The sequence below is a fragment of the Pelodiscus sinensis genome, chromosome 11, assembly GCF_052426305.1.
Source record: "Pelodiscus sinensis isolate ZL-2025 chromosome 11, ASM5242630v1, whole genome shotgun sequence".
Classification (NCBI taxonomy): Eukaryota; Metazoa; Chordata; order Testudines; family Trionychidae; genus Pelodiscus; species Pelodiscus sinensis.
Window position 1 is genome coordinate 11034260 of NC_143062.1, and position 20670 is coordinate 11054929.

Below are 20670 nucleotides of genomic sequence, written 5' to 3' on the forward strand. Positions count from 1 at the left end.
GCCAGTGAAGAGCCCAGATCACTAGGATAATAAGGCTCTTTGAAAGGTATATCTATTTATATATGGGCCTCTACATTCAGCACAAACTTTGCCATTCTTATGTTCTTAAACATAACAGGTTGAGAAATTTAAACACTGAGCAACTTTTCTGTAATTCTGAAAGACAACCATATTTTATAATCTAATATACAGAAAAGTTCTGTGCTCTCTATACACCTCTGAGATTTGTAAGGTCAGAAGGGGCAATCATGATCATCTAATCATGCATGAATTCATTTATTCAAACATTAGTTCCCACTAAATGCCACTCTCCTCATAGTTCAAGTCAATTGTCATGTTTTACTCCCTTATTTGCTATAACTACTTCACTTTTAAATTACAGATCAAAATGTGTTTGACCATTGCATATCATTTGAATTGGGATATCTGCTTTTCTAACTATTCATAATTTAGGACCATGCTACAATGTGGCTGTAGCATTTTGTGGTAGACAGATTTTACAACTTTAACTGCCTCTTATCCACAATTTATCCCAACCCTACATAGGACTTGTTTTAAGTGTGGGGGAAGAAAAGAGGCAGCATGATTATCCCCCCCATCTCCCAGTTTAATACATTAAAAAGTGGTAGTGACTAGAAGATTCTCCTAAACTTTTAGCTTTTTCTGTTATGGAGAAAGAATTCATCAGCTTGTCTTCAGTTTCGTATTTGCCAGGATATTAAAATTTTGTTGAAAGGACAATTATTTGAAGTAAACTGATGTTCTAGTATGCCCAATTTATTCACATTCTAGTGCATTTTAAACTAATTCCTGTCTGATCCACCTATTTGACTATAGAATCCCAAGAAGCTAGCAATATTACAATTCTCAAAATAACTACCTCATTGACCTTTCCTAAATTTACAGAAAGCAACATCAGCAAGATATACTCAACAAAAAAGAGTATGAGCTAGCTATTTAATCACAGCACATTTAATCTTTTTTCTGATTAACTTTTTCCCCTATTTATCCCCTTTCTTTTCCTCTACACTTAACCCAGTCAATCTACAGTTTCTTTCTTCCTTAATCTCTCAGATAAGATGCAGTTATGCCTTTTTCTCCTGCATATCCTCTGTTGGCCATACTTGCACTCTTCTGAGTTATACCCTCTTTTACCCCTCTCATCCTTTTGTTTTGTTTACTTTGCTCCCACCTGTTCTTTCTGTCTTGTTCTCTGCTCAATCTGTCCTCAAGACCCCTAAATATACTGTTCTGGGACTCTTTTTCCAGATGTCTGTTCTAATGCTAGCAGCTAGCTGGGAGGAAATTTGCTGTCAGAAGGTTAATGCTATCAGCAGCACCCCAAGTAACATTATTTCCAACTTCCATATATGTACTATTTACACAAGTACCTTACAAAATGAATAAACAAATGTAAGATGTATTGTTAGGACCCAATCTGCTTTATTTTCCATTAGAATCACTGGACTGGAAGGGAACACATGTAGTGTCCTGGTTCAGTTCCTTGCACTCCTGGCAGGACTAAGTATTACTTAGACCAGTGTTTCTCAAACTGTGCTCCGCACATCTTGCACTGTGCACTGACATCTCCAGGGGCTCCGCAAGCTTGTTTCCAGTTTGTCATCGATAGGTACAACACATACAATCAGTGGACCGCTGCAGCTCCGCATAAGTTTTTACGCATGTAAAGGGCTCCAGAGCCCAAAAAGTTTGAGAACCGCTGATTTAGACCATCCCTGACAGGTGTCTGGCTAACCTGCTTTAAAAAAAATATCTCGTGGCTGAGATTTCACAACCTTCCTAGGGAATTTATTCCAGTGCTTAACTCCAAGTCTTTATACTGCTAAACTCAAACGCAGTTAAGTATGCACATGCATCCTCAGAAGAATTTTTGTGCATAAAAATATGCAAAGTTTACATGGTAATTTAAACTGACTGAATATAATCCAAGATTCAATCAATGTGCAGCAGACTAAGATAAATACTACATTTCACCTTTCAATGAACAAGATAAAGCTAATATGAAAATTCACTTTTGCTATATATAGCATACATGCATTTCAGGTCCTTCTCTCTAGTTTGAATAAAACAATAATATTTACACAATACCAATAGTACATTAATTATTTCCACAATGTAACTGCTGTTTTCCTGTTACACATATATATTCCTTAATATGAAAAAAATTATATTGTACAGCAAAAAAGAACCATGGGTCAGGTACAGTTCTCAGCTAAAATAAATCACAAGCAAAGTAACTCCTTGGAAATCAGTTATTCTGGATTTTCACCAATAAGATCAGAACCTGGTTCTATCTCTCTAAAGTCAAATAATTAGTTTAGGCTCCTTAAATTTGAAGATGAGAGAAGCCAGTCAAGCTACTGCTTATTATTTGATCATGTTCAAATATTCCAGCAAAAATGCCTTGAAGTAGGTAACAAACTACCTTTTTGTCTTAAAAATGGTGCAGTCTGTTAGCAAGCCTACTTAAATATCTTGATCACCCATTTTACTACATGCTATGATGTCACCTGTTGGGAAATACATGAACTAGATGAAAGCTGAGCATCGTGATTGTTTGGAATCTTCTATAAAATCGTAGCGCTAAGTTTATTTGCATATGAGACTTACCCAACATTGCTTGGATCCCTAGGGCAGGGAGCTGAAGGTATAGGGGGTGCAGAGTCAGAGCAGGAATTTGGGGGTGCAGGAATTAGGGCAGAGAGTGGGGGCAGAAAAGCTCCCTGTGACTATTCTGCAGGCAGCATTGATTCCTGGGACCAGGCCGCCGGCAGCAGGGGCCATGCTGTCCAGCCAGCAGCTGCTCCGCAGCTCCCCAGGGCTGTAGGAGTGACAAGGGCTCGCTTGCTTGTTGGCCCCCTGTGCTTATTCTGGAGTATAACTCTTCCTGCCATCCCTTTCCATTTGATGACAATCATATTCCATGCACTTCCCACTGTCCTGGCACAACCAAACCCTGACCTTGCTTTTCAGTGAGGATAAGAGGAAGCTGCGTACCAAGTATGGTGGTCTTAACTTTTCCTGTTTAGGAGGAGTTTTTGAACAAACAGGTTCACAGACAGACAGACAAACTCTAAGATATATAGCAGATCAGGCCATCAATGTATTTTGAACAAATCAATAGACAGTCCCTCATCTGAACATCTTACAATCTAACTGACAAACTCCAGAACCGTGGTGTCCAACACACCAGCCACTAGCCACATGTAACCATCTGGCTGATTGAGCGTGGCTTGAACAACATGGCTAGTTCACTATAGCAGTAGCCATTACTGGTCTGGGTGCAAAGGGGGAAGCGCACAAATTTTCCACCACCTTGTCCCCACCCTGCAGGGAGCATGCAGTGCTTAGAAACACCATGCGCTCCTGGCAGGGCAGGAGGAGACTTTGCGTGCTCCCCCGCCCCCAAGCCAATTGGCCTGGGGGCAGAAGGGGAAGCGTGCAAAGTCTCCTCCCATCAACAGGGACATGGGCACTTAAGGGGAAACTCGAGGGGAGAGGGGGGGCAAAGACTTCATGCACTCCCCCACCACCAGACCAATCATGGTCTGTGGAGGGGAAGCAGGTAAGTATCCTGACCCCACCCTTCCGCTTGAGGCCCCTCCCTTCTGGTGCAGCCTGGGGCCACTTCTAACATTTCTGAAGTTTCCGCCAGTAAAAAATTATTGTCCTTCTCCCCCTCACCCCCCCTTCAGGAATATAGTTATGTTCCTGCCTATACAGGCAGTCCCCGACTTATGCGGATCCGACTTGTGTCGGATCCGCAGTTACGAACGCGGCTTTTCTCGCCCCGGAGGACACGGACTGCGGGACCTCGCGGTCCCGCCGCCCGTGTACTCTGGGGCGAGAAAAGCTGCTCCGCGTCTCCATGGTCTGCAGACCAGGAAGACGCGGAGCAAAGCCGCGGAGGGGCTCGGGCAGCCCAGGTGCGCCTGGGTTGCCCTGCAGCCCCAGCCCCTCCGCGGCTTTGCAAAGCTGCGGGGGAAGCCGGCAGCGGGACAGCCCAGGCACGCCTGGGCTGTCCCGCTGCAGGCGTGCTCCAAGGCTTTGCTCCCCGTCTCCCTGCAGACCAGGGAGACGGGGAGCAAAGCCGCGGAGCACGCCCGCAGGGGGGGAGCTCAAGCGCGCCCGGGCTGTCCCGCTGCGGGCGTGCTCCAAGGCTTTTCTCTCCGTCTCCCTGGTCTGACCAGTAGACCAGGGAGATGGGGAGCAAAGCCTCGGAGCACGCCAGCAGTGGGACAGCGCGGCGCGCCTGGACTGTCCCGCTGCCCGCGTGCTCTGCGGCTTTGCTCTGTGTCTCCCAGGTCAGCAGACCAGGGAGACGGAGCAAAGCCGTGGAGGACTTGGGTGTCCCCACCCCTGTCTCCCTGGTCTGCCGGGGAGGGTGTGCAGCTAGTCCCCCCTCCCCCCCCCAGCAGACCAGGCTTTTCTTGCCTACCCCTGGGGTAGAGCAGCTGGGGGCTGCCGGGTTGGTCCCGCAGCGTTGCTCCGGACCAACCCGGCAGCACCCCAGCTGCTCTGCCCCAGGAGTCCTGATTCAGCCGCTGCTGGTCAGTTTCAGCAGCGGCTGAATCAGGACGCCTGGGGCAGAGCAGCTGGGGTGCTGCTGGGTTGCTCCAGTAGCGCCGAGGAGCCGCGCTACTGGAGCAACCCAGCAGCACCCCAGCTGCTCTGCCCCAGGCGTCCCCAAGTCAGCCGCTGCTGAAACTGACCAGCGGCTGATTACAGGAAGCCCGAGGCAGAGTTGCTCTGCCCCAGGCTTCCTGGAATCAGCCGCTGATCAGTTTCAGCAGCAGCTGACTTGGGGACGCCTGGGTTTCTTAAGTTGAATCTGTATGTAAGTCAGAACTGGCGTCCAGATTCAGCCGCGGTTGAAACTGATCAGTTTCAGCAGCAGCTGACGCCAGTTCCGACTTACATACAGATTCAACTTAAGAACAAACCTACAGTCCCTATCTTGTACGTAACCTGGGGACTGCCTGTACTACAAAATGGAGCCAGGATATCACCAAGTTCCTTCCTAAATCACAGGATAACAGAGTCTCCAAGTACTCTGATGAAAAGATTTTCAGAGATTGTGGCACATAAGATAAAATATGGCACAAATAAAGATGTAATACATTTAAAAGCTCATCATATCCTTTTAGCTGTGACCAAGAATTAATTAACCCCATTAGAATGAGACAATACAATTTTTGTCCTACTCTTAGGTCAGGCTTTTGACAAGCATGTATCAGTTGTATTGCTGGATCACAGATTTATTCATGACCTTCAGTCTCTTCTTATAACCCAACTCAAATCCAGCCTAGGTTAATAATGAATAGGACTGATTATTTTGGAGAGCTGTTCTGTGGCTCTAAAAAATTAATCAACTTTCTAGGATTTACACCATTGAACAGTGTAATAATTGACATCTTGGTGATTGTCAAAGCAGGGGACAAAGACAAGCTGACCAGAGAGAAAACCATCTTCTTGCTCCTACAAAAATGTGTCACAAGATCCAGAAAAAAGAACAACATGGATGTTGTATGGAAGCTTGTTTATCACTAGCCAGTCTGTACCTGTCTGGTAAAAAAAAAAAAGACATCTCAATCTTCAGGATTCTTAGCCTTACACCTGAAATTTCAATGAAAACAAATGAAACAAACACAAACAGAAGGCATCTACAAGAGAAGGTCAGAAGATGGCTGCAGGCAAATTTGAAAAGCAAAATATGGTTGTCTGTTTGGCTTCAAGCATTAGTTCATGGTCTAGGATGCCAGAAATGAAAGAAGCTCTTCAATGTGCTTGAACCCAGCAAATATAGTTTGCACTCCATATTTTCTTACCTGATTTGCTTCAAGGACACAGGCATTTTGATTTGCTGATAATAATCAGGATACTTTTTTTTGGAAGGCAAATGGAAGAAGGGCTCGGATATAAGCTGACCCTGGTTATTCCGGCAGTTTCTAACTGTATCATAAAGCTGATAAAGAGGGTTAGAAGTATCCATAAAGGAAGTGATGCTCTCTGCTTCAGACTCTCCTTCTTCATAACGAGCAGCGGCTGTAAAAAGAAAAAAGGAAGTAGAGAAACCGAAGGGCAATCAAATAAAGCTTTGGGGTTTTTTTTACTAATAAATGAGATAATGCTTGACCCACAAGTAAGGGAGTTTATTTACTTTTTAATACATAACTCTTAAAGGGACATCATATACTATCTGCTGCTTCTGGATGATGAGGTAATAAAGTAGCCAAAACTTTTCTTCCCCCCCCCATCTACACATCTGATCCATTGGGTTAGCACAGACAAAGACGGTCAGATGTTTATCACTTGCTACAAAACTGATGTCTCTTAACTATGTCAGCCTAAATAGCCACTGGTTCAGAGGAACTTTGACTTGGCAAAGAGATCTTGCACTTTATCAGATGTGGACCTCATTCCTTTGACAGAGTCAGATGGGATTACTGTAGAGTGCTGTACTTGAGAATTCACACTAAGAATACTCCAACACAAACTGATGAAGAAAACAGCTGTCTGCTTATTTACTAACCAAGCCAACAAAACTGAAGTACAATTGTATTATTTATCATCATGTTACACAGTTGCATTTTGTATTTTTATTTATTTAAAATATCTTTACCCTGGCTTGCTTTTCTAAATGGAAATGTCTGCACACATGAGTGATGAAGAGCAGAACATACACAGAAGTGTTACACTATATCCTAGACAGGAGCAATCCACTGTTGGTAGGGGCATACTGTCTGTCGCATATAAGAAAGATGCTGAAGGAATCCTCCAGGGAAAGGAGGAATAATCTTTCAGTAACATAAGAAATATTCATGAACTCAATTAAAGGAGGTTACAAATCCCTGGTGCTATAAACATATGTTCACATCTTTAGAAATGCTAGAATGTGAGATAATTTGCAAAACCTAACAACATAGCATAGACAACATGGAACACCTATTACACATCCCTGGACATTCATGAGCATACAGGGCCTTAAAAAATATTCCTGTGGGGGAAGGTAATCAACTGAGGTTAGTCCATGCAAACTGCAAATGGACTAACAGAGCAATTCTTTTAAGAATTCCAAGTATTTAAACAACATATAATAAATTCCAATACAGAGCCTAAATCTATTTTTGGCACAGTGTTAGAACACTCTTGTTGATGAAATAATCATCCTCTCTCTCTCTCAAGCTTACACAAATCCAAGTTTTTAAAACATGGTGATTAATCAATAAGAGACGCGCCCCCCCCCCCAAAAGGTGCTATTACTTTTTCAGATGCTGGAACAAGTGTAAAGAATGACCTTAGCAAATATAGCTCATACTTGGAATGAGGTGATTATTTTCATATTAAGATTCACTGTTCACATGGATATGGAAATGTGTATAATGGAGACAGCATGAGAAATCTGCAGTAGGTTTTTATTTTCTGTCTACATATGTACTCACTTAACCCTTTATTATTAAAGAAATTTGCCATTTTAGAATGTCCTCTATTCAAGCATCTTAAGGTACTTTCTGAAGCATTAAATAAGCAACCCTCAAAATCCTGTGAAATGGGAAAAACCGAAGCTCAAAGCTGACAAGTACATTTTCAAAAAATAGTCACCAATTTTAGAAGGCTTGATATACGAATCACTTGGTAAAATTCTGACCTGTGTCATGCAAAAGGTCTGACTAAAAACCATAATGGTCCCTTCTAGCCTTAAAAATTTATGAATTTGAGAATGTTGTATGCATTGATTTAAGGTGCTCAATAGGAAACAGCTTGTGCCCAATTTCAGATGTACCAAGGGTCTACAACTGAAAGTTGATTTGCCTAAGGTTAAACAAACAACAGTTGGAATAGCTGGAATTCGCTACAAGATTCGAAATTACTAAGCTGAGGCTAGGGTTTTCATACACACCTAAGGAAGTGATTAAGTTCAAAACAAATCTATACATTTATGTGTTGAGAAAGAGTCTCTTACATTTCTCCTTAAATTATCACACCTGGACTGAAGAACTTTTTCTAATAAAGGAAAGACAGAGGGTGCAGCAGAGACAACAAAGACTGAGAGTTGTCCTGCTTAGGACTTAGTTATGCCACTTTCTTTTGATTGGTACCTAAACTTATGATCCATATGTTTTACAGTGGTATTTCCCCCCTTCTCAAATCTATACACTTCACGACCGAGACTCGTGAAACAAGGTTAACTTACTTAGTCCAGGACACTAGCATAGCATGAGACTAAGGATGTTAAAAATGCAATTATCTGGGTAATCGATACAATTTGTAGCAACTATATGATTAGTCGATAAGCGCTGCTGTGCAGAGCTGCAGCAGAGGTAACTCCAGGAGCCAGCTCCGGAGCCACCTGTGCCGCTGCTCTGCATTTTAAATGCAGTTAGAGCTGCTGGGCTCTTACTACTTTTTAAATGCAGAGGCGCAGTGATCAGCACGAGCTGGGACTGCTTGGTCCCGGCTCGTGCTGAGTCCAGCATCCCCTCTCCGTGGCCATCCCTGGCTGCCGCAAACAGGGGCTGGTGCTGGAGCTGCCCTGCCTGCACCCAACCCTGGTCACCGCGAACAGGGGCTGCTTGGTGCCAACAGCCGCTGTTCATGGGAGGCCCAGCTCCCCGCTGGGACCTCTGCAGGCAGAGGCTGCTTCTCAGCAGTGTCCCCTCTGAGGTGGCAGGGGAGGCGGCAGCTCAGAGACGGTGCTGGAGGAACTGGCTTTTAAGCCAGCTCCACCCGGCGCCGTCTCCTGTCCCGCCCTCTCAGAGGCAATAAGAAGGGGGCACCACAGAGAGCCCGGGGCGAGCGGTGCCTGCTTGAGTCCTGGAGAGCTCTTGTACATTTCAAAAGCAGAAGTGCCAGCAGTGGGATCTGGCGCCAGTGGGGACTGAAGCAATCCCCGCTTGCACCATTTCCCCGCTGTACCTCTGTCTCCCATGCTCTCCATGAAGACGGGGAGGCAGTGGGGGCGAGGGGAACGACTAATTGAGTGGCTACTCAACTGATAACCATTTGCCTATTGGATAGTTGACTAGTCGTGAACATCACTACGTAAGAGACTGTACCAAACTATAAGAAAAAAATGATGTCTGTGCATGTCAGTGTAGAGAATCACTCAACCTAGAAAACATTTAATAATTCAATAGTTCTAATATAATTGTACCACACAGACAGAAAAATTAGACCCTCATATACTTTTGAATAATTAAGCAAAGCAGTTCTCCCAACCCTCACACTGCAGTTTGAATGAAAACTTAACACATGCGCTGCGCCTCTCCCCACCCCAAGCCTCAAGCCTCCCACCCCCCAGGCAACTTTTCGGAAGAGTGTATGTGTTGGGGGGGGAGGGGAAGCGGCGGGGAAGAGAGCTGAAACTCCCCCTCGATACATACAAGGATATTACTTGCTTTTCCCCTCATCAGGTAGGGGGGAGAAAGTGCACCGTTTACTGCATTCCTCACTCTGATTGAGGAGTACAGGGGGTAGACAAACATGGACCTGCAGTGGCCATAGAGAGACACTTCTCACCTGGCCCCAAGCTGCTGGGGTGAGAGAAGGCTGGGGTAATCCTCTCTCTCCAGGGCAACCTGCATCCTGAACTCCTCATTCCTACCCCCATCCCAGAGCTATGATATAATGAAAATGTACATGCTACATTTGAATTTTCCAAGAACCCAAAAATTGCGTTAAGGACCTGAAGACCACCAGGTAAATCTTCTAGTAGTACGTAATACTCACTACCTATGTCAAGCTGCAGATGTAGCGCCAAGACACTAGGAATGGTAAGAATTGAATCACACACATGCAAAATACATAAACATTTCACATTTGCAATTGCAGCAGTCTCCTGAGTTGCCAGCTCATAGCTGTCAAACTCAGTTTAATAAAATTTGAGAATTTAAAAAAAAAAAGAATACTAGACAAGTCCTCAGAACTCTAAATGTTCATGGAAGTGGGGCATGCTAAATGAGCTCTCGTTTTCCATACTCTCACTATCATTTTAATTTATAGACAAACAAATACGAGTTTTTTGGCATTTTCAACTCCCAATTGACTTCTTAGATTTGTGTGAATACTGAAGGATGAAAATATTCTCTCTGTGCCTGAAGTTGGCTTAGCAACTGAAGGAACTTGGTTTCAAGATCCTTGATTAATAATTCCCACTAATTCAGGGGAATGACTTTGTTGAAAACATCTCCAGTAAACATGTACTGATGTATATGGTTTCACTCCAACTCCAGAATTTATTATGACTGGCATGACTGACGAGTGATTTTGAGATGTCCAATGCCATGGCAGCACTATCATCAAGTTAGGTATCTTCCTTTATATGAATCAAGTGGAGTTAGTGTCTGATCCATTCACTTCTTTACTGCCTGTAATTTAACTTTCTAGTGAGGTATTTCTTTAGAAGTGCCTTCCACATTTCAACAGATCAGCAATGCAGCAGCAATTTCTCTGAAGTTTGTATAAGGTTATGGGTAACAAGTTTCAGTATACTGAGCATACTCTCTACAATCATCTTTAATCCAATGTTAGATACTTTGGATGAGATACTTCCATCTATTTAATCACAGCTTTCTTCAAAGTGTTATAATAGGCCAATTCTTAATTAATTGTTCAAACCAGTGAACCACAGAATTCCACTGAGCATCTTAAAGGAGAATTAGTTTGGATCCTCCTGCTCTCTTCAGTGAAACGGAAGCAAAATGGTTGTTATGGAACATTTGATTTCATTCCTACAAAGACGCACTTAAATCTTTGGTTAAAAGATGCATTAAAGGGGAACTGCAGTCGTGTGTTATTAAGGAGCATCCTTCTGTTATTTCTTCTAAGTATCTTCTCATCTTTGCAGCACTGTGATAGAACTGTGCATATTACATGAATTATTGTTTACAGTTTATTACAGCTTCCATTGCTACTTCTTTTGAATAATCCACTGTGTGGGCATATTGTTTCTGAGAGATATGCAACCATCTTTTGTTGTGTCACAGGTTCATATTACCGAATCATGGCGTGCATTGCTCCACCCATCAAGACTTAAATTGGAAAATTTCCCCTCCGTATTTCTTGCACGCTGTTCAAGTTCCTTCTCATACACGGTATCTAGCAACTTTCCACCAATGTCAGTTCTGCCAGGTGGAGGGCAGAATGGGCGCAAGGATTCATTCAGGTGGAGGGCAGAATGGGCGCAAGGATTCAATCAAGTAAAGAAGGTGTTTGTTAATGCAAAAAGGAGAATATGTGGCAAAATTAAACCAAGCATCTTTTCATCTATAGTGTCTTGTTGGTATTTGCTGGCTCTTTTACTACAAACCCAGCCATAGTGATGGTTTTACTGGATGACAGAAATCGGTTATTTGCTACTGATACTTTATTGTCTGAAATATGTTTAGTTGCAGCATTGTTGCTAAAAGTACCAGCGGATGACTCTGAAGTTGTTGCAGATAGACTAAGTCTCTTAAGCTTAAATGAGAACCTGAAACTAAATTCAAATGTGATTTTGAATAGTAGTTGTTCTCAGCTCTTCTCACTCTTTTATTCAGTTAACCATTTATATTTTTTCCTCAGTAAGCAGATCTAATTCCAAGTTACCAAAATGCTCATACTGACTGCACTTAGAGTGCACTTAATTTTGGAGTAAGCCCCTTAGAACTGGCATGTCTGGTTTTTGAGAAAACAAGTAGAGGATTGGGTTTCTTTCGGATAGCTGAGTTATGCGGACATAAAATAGGAAATAGACTTATGGCATCATCGTGATGAGCTGTGGCCATTACGTTCCAAAACAAGAGGCATGCATTATGCCAGGGTTATTCAACACGCAGCCCACAGGTGGGACCCTTTGAACATGGCCTCCACTGGGTACACGCTACACAATGGGGAAGCGTCTCCCAGGCAGGGCAAGCACTGAAAGACGCAAGCGGATGGGCTGGCTGGAACAGACGGGTACAGAGCGTCGGCGTTTCTAAAACCCAGGGAGGAGGTGCAGGGAGCGCCGGGGCATTGTGGGAAACGCTGGCTGCTTTGCCTTGTGGGCAGAGCCTGAGAGGTGCTGACTGGCTCACACTGGCCATGTCTAGGTCCGGTGCCACGGTCGGGCAGTCCTGACTCTGTCCCGCACGGAGTGACGAATTCGCGTGTGGGGACGTCAGTCCTGCTGGGAAACCAGGATGAGGCTCCTGGGCACGTCCTTTTTTGCCTCTCATTTCCAGCCTGACTCACCCAGCTCCCCACCCAACATAGGTTGGAGCACTCTGGCTTGGAAACTCTTCTTTTTAGAGTAAAATCAGTCCAAGAAATGCAGAGCCTGAAGCTAAACATCGGTATACAATTTTCTTTTTAATAAGAAGCACTAAAAATGGCAACAAAGATACTTGTTGAGTGAACAGAGTTTTCAACCCTGTTTGGGAGAAGAATTTGCTTTTGCAGAGATAAATGGAAAACCAATGTCAAAAGACTATTGCCGTGTTAAAGAAAACAAACCTGCAACTGCACCATGAATCTTGTCACTCTGAGTTCAAAGACTTGTATCCACCTGACAACAATTTAAGAAAAACTAAGATACGTTCCTTACTGGAAAGTTTCCGTACCCAACAAGATATGTTCTGTTCGCAAGTTAAAGACAGAGATGCCGTTCAAAATGGCTTGGCACATAGCTAAATCACCTTTTAATGAAGGTGAATTGATGAAGCAGTGCTTCTTGGACTGCGGTGAATCACTCTTTGCAGAATTTAAAAACAAAGAGGATATAATTAAACAAATATAAAAACTGCAAGTGTCTGATTCAACTGTAGTATATTGAAAGCATTTCAGGCAATCTGCTTTCTAAATTGCTAAAAGCACTGAGTATTTCAGTCTGGCAATGGATGAATCTACTGATTGTTCAGACATATTTCAGCTCATAACCTGGATTCATTTTTTCAATGGCAAAAAAGAATGTCAAAGAAATGCGTACTCTGCTACCTTCGACAGGTCAAACTAGGGGAGAGGACATTTATTCTTTGCTGATGACATTTTTTGAAGGATCAGGAAAATGTATTGATCTGAAGAAGCTTACTTCGGTAATAACTGATGGCGCTCCCTCCATGGTTGGAAAAGAGAATGGGCTAATTTCTTTGCTGAAGAAAAATCCACAATTTCCAGATTTCTTTTCATACTATTGCATTCTTTACCAAGTTCAGTTATGCAGCAAACTGAAGAGAGGATTTCACAAGAGCACAATGGAAACTGTGACAAAAATTGTCAACATCATTGTTGCAAATACCTTGAAATACGGACAATTTCTGGCTTTAGTTGAGAAGTACAAAACACACTATGATGAATTGGCAGAGCTTGCAGAAGTTAGATGTCTGAGTCGAGGCAAAGTGTTAGATTGGTTTAATGGATCTACTGCCTGCCGCACAAGTGTTTTGGGAGGCAAAGGATTGCCAGGATTTACTGTCGTGTTTAGACAAAGAGAAATTCCTGCTAAATGTGGCTTTTCTCACTGATATGACACGCCACTTAATGCACTCAATCTTAAACTTCACAGAAGAAAAAAACCTGCCTTCTCTGATGTGCAATGTTTCTGGCATACGAAACAAAACTGGCCCTTTTTGCAGATCAGCTTCGTGAAAAAGACTTAACTCACTTTCCCATCCTCAACTCGCAAGTGACACAGCTGAGTGAACATGCATCTTTTTTGCCTGAGTATCATTGTGGCCCCCAGGGATTCCAAAGTTCAGTAGCCCCGCATTATGCAATATAAAATTAAAAAATACCGCTCAAGATCAAGTGGCAACTCTAGATTTCTCTTACGGCAGCTTTGCGTACTGTACACTTGAGTGATAGATTCTAAACCTCATTCACCAATTAAAAAAGCCATAAGAATTAGATAAGCTAAAAACTTTTTTTTCTAGCAACATCCAACATAGCAAACAGCTTAGGAATTTACTTGTTAAATTGTACTTATACCAAAATGCACAGAGAGAGTTTTAAATAATACCCTTGCAATGCATCATTCTTCATGTCACTAATCAATTGATCCCCATTGTTCTTTAGACACATCCACATTTTCACCTCCTAAGTAAGCAGTTGTCCTTATGATGTTTCATTCTTGCAACTAAGCCCTGAATCTTATTGCATTGCTTACACTTGACACATTTATCTTATTTTACCCAGGGAACGAATTTCTTCAAAATATTCCCAGATATGATCTCTCTTATGTCCAGAAATCATGACAGCTTTTTTATGGCAAGTGTGGGGGAATATAGGAAGCTATTCAGTGCGCGCATGTGCGTGCACGCGCGCACACACACACACACACACACACACACACACACACACACACACACACTTTGTCTTCTTTCCAGTCCACTGCATTGTGCCTTTCTATGATGCCTCCGTCCTTACCTATACATTGTCTTTCTGCCTTTATGATAATGTCTTAACTAATTCCTCTGCAGTGCAATGCCTAGTCCACCACCACATAAGCACAGAACAAAAACAATCCTATCCAGTCTGTGTCCTCCTTTGCACATGTGACTTTATTTTGCTGAGAAACAGAAATTAAAAGCCCAGAGTTTCAAGCAGCGATAGCTGGTAGTCACACTGGACACATTAGAGCCATTAATTCATTTTTATGAGACATTAAGTGTAGGTATAGTAAGTGTGAGTAGAGATTTAATTGTAACTGTTCTTTTTAACTGAAAAATTTAGTATTTTATTCAGGATTTAAAAAATTTTTTAAAAAAAATCTTAAGTCAGATTTACAAAAAAAAATTGATTTTTCCCCCACCCTAATTTATATTGATACCTGAAGTTAGAATATGTAAAACAGAACTGTGTAAACATTTTATTTAATGCCATCAATAAAGCTTAACAGCCACACAGAAATAACACATTTTACTAAGAATAAAATGTGATGACTTGTGAACTTTTAAGAATCTATTTTTCTCCAATACTAGAAGACACATTCCAGTGTCTTTTCTAATATTTAACACACTGATTCGAAAACAAGCACTTTTCCCAGTTTACAAAACCTTGATGGACTGAAATGTAACAAAAATCAAAATAAAAAAGGGTAGATTATTTTGTCTTTCCTTTCCTGCCGACTACACATTTCATCTACAGTTCTAAAAAACAAACCAGTCTTAATAAAATTGCATGTCATGCCTTGGAAACTCCAAAATAATCTGGAAACTACAAGTGTCTAAAAAAGTAGCAAAGGAAGTGTCATACAGAGTAAATATCCTGCAATCATTCAGTACATTTTAATAATGTGACACTGGTACAAGTGAAGTATTAACTCCTACCAGCCAAAGCAGCATCCTCATCACTTTCTGATCCATATTGCAATGCCATAGTTATTGCAGATAAACGATCCCCTTGGACTGATCTTTTGTTACTTTAAAAGTAAAAAGAAAAGCAATGTATATATTAAAACTACTGTTTAGTTATGCTCTATGAACAACTGGTGGAATGTGAAAGTCATATTAGCAGTCTAGAGAACCACTACTAGAAGAGTAGGCAGGGATAATCCAAGAAAAGATGAGACGTTTACAAAGGACACTGGCCCATGAGATTATCTGTTTTACCAAACAATTCGCCAAGCCAAACATTTGGAGAACTACTGCAACAAGGAATTTAAAGCTTATGACGCTCAGTGCCCTCTGCACTGCTCTTCGTATTCATTCATAGTGAAAACCAGCTCAATTAGAAAACACCAACTAAGTCATAATTTTCTTGTTGCTTCGTGGGAGTAACAAGAGGCCACTGATCATATTTAATATACTGGGACACAGACTTCTTCAGTGAAGAGCAGGCAGGGAAGAATTCCCCACATAATCGTACCCACTGAAAAGTATTCTGAATGAACTTTCTCTTAAGGATTTCCTCCTCCATTTGGCCTCTCCTTGTTCTTTAGTTTTATATTTTTAAAAGTTACCTAAATTATTCAAAAATATTTTTTGAGTTGCAATACAATTCATTGATACTTTTATCATGCCTCAGTTTGTAATGAAATATAAGAGCCTGTTCTTTGGAGCATTTTAAGGAAATAAACATTTTATTAAGTAAAAAACTAAAAATAATAAAGGACAATTTAGAGTCAATACCCTATTAAACAATGAAATTTGGAGAGAAGTGGTTATTAAATCTGATATTTTAAATATTATTTATCTAGATCATTAAGCTTGAGGGTTCATTTAAAACACATACATCAAATTTCAGAAAAAAAGCTTTGACTTTAACATTTCCAAATGACAGCTAGTCCGGGAGGGAGGAGGAGTGTATTGGGGGGGGGGGGGGGAATCAATAAAAAAAAAAATTAACTGTGTGGCATCCACACCAAAACAGACAATATACTTACCGGTAATATTTGTTAGTAGAATTTCTCTCATCACCAACACTGCCTTTACCCTGTGAGGAAGGACTTGTCAGTTTGGAAGCTGCCAAATTTGATGGAGTCCTTTAAGAAGAATCAAGCCAGAGAAAGGGAGAAAAAGAGAAAGTTGGCTTAGACTCAAGAAGAGATATAAATTAGAATGCAGCTCTTTCACAGAAGAATCTTGAAATAGGCACTGAGAAGGAATGTAAAATGTTATGTTGCTAAATATAAAGTGATACACTTAGGCATAAATAATACCCAAGTTAATCATAATGTAAATTATGCTGAATTCTGTTTATAAAGGTAGATGAAATGATTCTAAACAATATTGGTAGAACCATTATTTAAATTCTCAGTCCAGCATACTTCAGAAATAAAGATGGCTAACAGGATATTGCTAAGAACTGAGATGTAACCATACACAGCCAGGCATATTATGTTCTCCTTTAATAAAGCATATCAAATTGTGTTGCAGACACTTCCCTTGTACATTGGTCATCTTATCCAAAAAACAATTAAGTGCACGGCAAATGGGCAATTTGTGATGATGTGATGAATGAAAGATGTGCATCTGGACAGAGTCACAAAATTGGAATTATCTTTGACATGATGATTAGAGTATTTAAATTAGCAAAGAATTATTATAAAATTGTGCTTTTTAAAAGAAAAAGTAAGCTAGAATAATTTAAGGAGGTATTTTGCTGAACATAGTATATAGGTGAAAGACACCCAGATGAGGTGGAAAAATGACAATAGGTTTGTGCTTGACTGCAGTCAATAGCACTCTCCAGGGCAGCACAAAGTTTGTTTTTTTAATTAAGCTTTTCTCTCCTTCAGTTGACTATAAAAAGTGGGCAATTTTATTTTTGTTTAAGAGTAGAGGTTTGGTTGGGTGGGGTGGGTGGGTGTGTCCCCCCATCCGTCCGTCTTGAGACAAAAATGGTTTTTAAAAGTAGAGATATCAAGATGAGAGCTATCAGATTATTCTGGACATGAAGTCAACTTCTGGACCTACAAGACTACATAAAAAATTCAGAAACAAGGTAAAAAAATTAAAAGAACCTTACAAAAGAAGGTAACTAAGGGATGGAGAAGAAGTTGGCATATGAGAGGAATTCAACTAACAAATACTAATATGTGTCCATCCTCTTTGCATAAAAAACAAAAATCTGAAGATATGAGCAGTCACAGCCTCAGCATTAAGTACAGTATCCAATTTTTGCAAGATCCTGATTCTTTAGTAATTAAGTCAGTGAGTCACCATTTAGGCCCTGGCGCTGAAAATCTTTAAGCACAGATGTAGATCTACTGACTTCAGTGGAACTATTACACCAGGGGTGTCCAAACTTTTTTCAAAGAGGGCCAGATTTGATGAAGTGAACATGCGTGAAGGCCGACCATTTTGCCTGACATTCTTTGAACCATTAAAATTAAATGCAAATTAACTATTTTATGCAAAGTTTATTGCAAACGGCAAACGACATAACACCAACTATACATGTTGTGTCCAAATATATTTATAACTGATTTAGACCAACTGACATTAACTGAGATTTTACAATGTAGTCATCTCAATTGAAAAAAAAACTTGCCTACACTAATGTGAAGGGTGAAACTGAGATCTGGACTGCAGCACATAGGCTAGGTCTGGTTCAAAGGCAGTGGTTTTGATGCGCAAAATGTCACGCAGGTGAGAGTCACTTAGTCTTGTCCTCACGCGGTTCTTGTTAAAGTTCATAGCAGAGAATGTCTTCTCACACATATATGTTGAGCCAAACAAGCTCAGCATTTTCTTAGCCAATGTTCGAATCTCTTGAAACCGGCTCTTATCCAGTTGGCGGTAAAAGTTCACAAGAGAGAGCTGTTGGTGACGACTGCGTAACTCGCTGTCACAATGCAGCTCAATGAGCTCGAGCTGCAGCTGATCTGGAGCATCATCGGGGTCAACAGAGAATGGAGAGGAGAAAAGGCTGATCTCCTTTTCAATAGCTGCAAAGTCCTGAAAGCGCCGTTTAAACTCCCCAGCCAGAGATGCAATGTCTGCTGCATACCTGCTCGTTTGCGCACTGATATTGTCCTGTGGAAAACTGTTCATTATTTCCTGCAACGCTGAAAAATGTATGGTATTGGGCTGTGTTTGTGACAACTGCCTTATGAAAAGTTGCAGCTTTGTCCCAAAGGCTTTGAGGTGTGAATAAAGATGGTTCACCGCTGCATCTTTCCCCTGAAGACTCGTGTTCAGTACATTCAGATGCTTTGTTATGTCAACTAGAAACCCCAAATCAGCCAGCCAAATAGGATCAGATAGTTCTCGCATTGGTTGTCCCTTTGTTTCCAAGAATTCTCCGATTTCCTTTCTGAGAGAGTAGAAACGCTGCAGTGCAGACCCCCGACTGAGCCATCTTACATCATTGTGATATAAAACATCTTCGTATTCAGCCTGGATGTCCAGTAGAAACTGTTTAAACTGGCGGTGGCACAGGGCTTTAGAGCGAATAAAATTAATAGTCTTTAGCACCGGTTTCATAACATGATCATATTTGAGATGTTTAGCACAGAGAACTTGTTGATGAATGATACAATGGAGTTTAATAGCTTTGCCTCCTTCTTCGATCACCTTGTTACAGATTAGGGTTGATAATCCACTTCGTTCACCAACCATGGCAGGTGCCCCATCAGTAATAATCCCAGTAACTTTGTTCCAAGGCAGTTTCATGTCATCTATGGCGGAACTAACAGAAACAAATAAATCTTTTCCTCTTGTTTGGTCCGTAAGGCTCTGGAGGTCAAGTAGCTCTTCAGTCACATTCATTTCATCGTCCACCCCTCTCATAAAAATCAGCAACTGAGCTGTGTCAGATAGGTCCGTGCTTTCATCACAGGCTATTGAAAAGAAGTCAAAATCCACTCCTTTGGATGTCAACTGTCTCTTAATATCTGATGACATCTCTTCAATTCTCCGTGCTACAGTGTTACGAGCCAGGCAAATGTTGGCAAACTCTTGCTTCTTCTCGGGACAGATATTCTCAACCATTTTCATAATGCATTCTTTGATAAAGTCACCCTCAGCAAAAGATTTGCAATTTTTAGCAATTAACGTTGCCACCTCATAGCTCGCCCTTGTGGCATTTTCATTTGACTCACGGGCTCTTATGAAAAATTTCTGTTGTGACATTAAAACAGCTTCAAGTTGCTTCAACTTTTCACTGCGGTCGTGCCCTGTTAGCTTGTCGTATGTGCTATGTCTCGACTGGTAGTGTCTCTTGACATTAAATTCCTTATAAACAGCCACAGTCTCTTGGCATATCAGACACAGTGATTCTCTATTTCAGTGAAGAAATATTCCACTTTCCACCTGTCCTGGAAGCGGCGGCCCTCACTGTCAACTTTCCTTCTCTTATTTACAGTCGCCATTTTTTTAAATTGACCAGAAGGGGAAGGGATCATGTGAGCGCAGTGCCAGAGGTTTAATACACTGCCCAAGTAATACACTGCACTAATACACTGCCCAACAAGAATTCTCTTGCCTTTGTGGCTGTTTGTGGCGAAGTCTCTAATGATGAGCTCCACGTGCCTGAGCCCGTTTGTGGCGAAGTCTCTAATGTTCGCAGCTCCACGTGCCTGAGCCCGCCAGGAAGCTGACAGTGCTCAGGGCCAATCAGAGATACTGAGATTGAGCAGCTGCGGAGTCCGTCCCTGATCTCAGCAGCTGCGGAGTCCGTCCCTGCACTCTCAGCCCCAAAGTAGAGGGCTTGCAGGGTCAGAGGCGGGCGGAGAGCGCAGGGCACGCTGGCCTCACGGCGGCCCGGGGGCAGGGCGAACCCGTAGCCAAGCGGGGGAGCGGGGCTGCGGACGTGCCCTACATGGAGGACTTTAGGACCGCAGCGGCCGCCATGGACGGCGGCGGAAGCGGCGCCAGTTCAGAGGAGCGCCGGGGAGCCAGGAGAGGGGGAGGAAGCGGGGGCTGTCCCCGCACTCTCAGCCCCAAAGCGGAGTGCAGGGGCAGGGTTTGGGACCGCGGCGGTGGCGGCCCGAAGCGGCGCGCTGCGCGCGCCAGTTAAAAAATGCACTGGGGAGCCGGGAGAAGTGGGGGGCCGTATTAAATCCGACCGCGGGCCGCATTTGGCCCGCGGGCCGGACTTTGGACATGCCTGTATTACACTTTAGATGTTTGCAGTGTCAGGACCTAACTCTGCTACAGACTTTAAGAGAGGACACTATCAATTTGTAATATAGTCAATTTTTTAAGAAACAGTTACTGAGTTTCAAGAATTACTCTTGCACATGAATCC

General features: G+C 42.2%; 1 protein-coding gene across 24 annotated transcripts in view; it reads right to left on the reverse strand.

Moving 5' to 3' along the window:
* PBRM1 (polybromo 1) overlaps positions 1-20670 on the reverse strand; it is an 89984-nt gene that overhangs the window by 51504 nt on the left and 17810 nt on the right. For all 24 annotated transcript variants that reach the window (XM_075939398.2, XM_075939397.2, XM_075939410.2 and 21 more), the window contains 3 exons: positions 16361-16459; positions 15306-15397; positions 5850-6066 (listed from right to left, as the gene is read on the reverse strand). In XM_075939398.2, coding sequence (XP_075795513.2) covers positions 5850-6066; positions 15306-15397; positions 16361-16459 — 408 coding nt within the window. The remainder of the gene's footprint in view (positions 1-5849; positions 6067-15305; positions 15398-16360; positions 16460-20670) is intronic.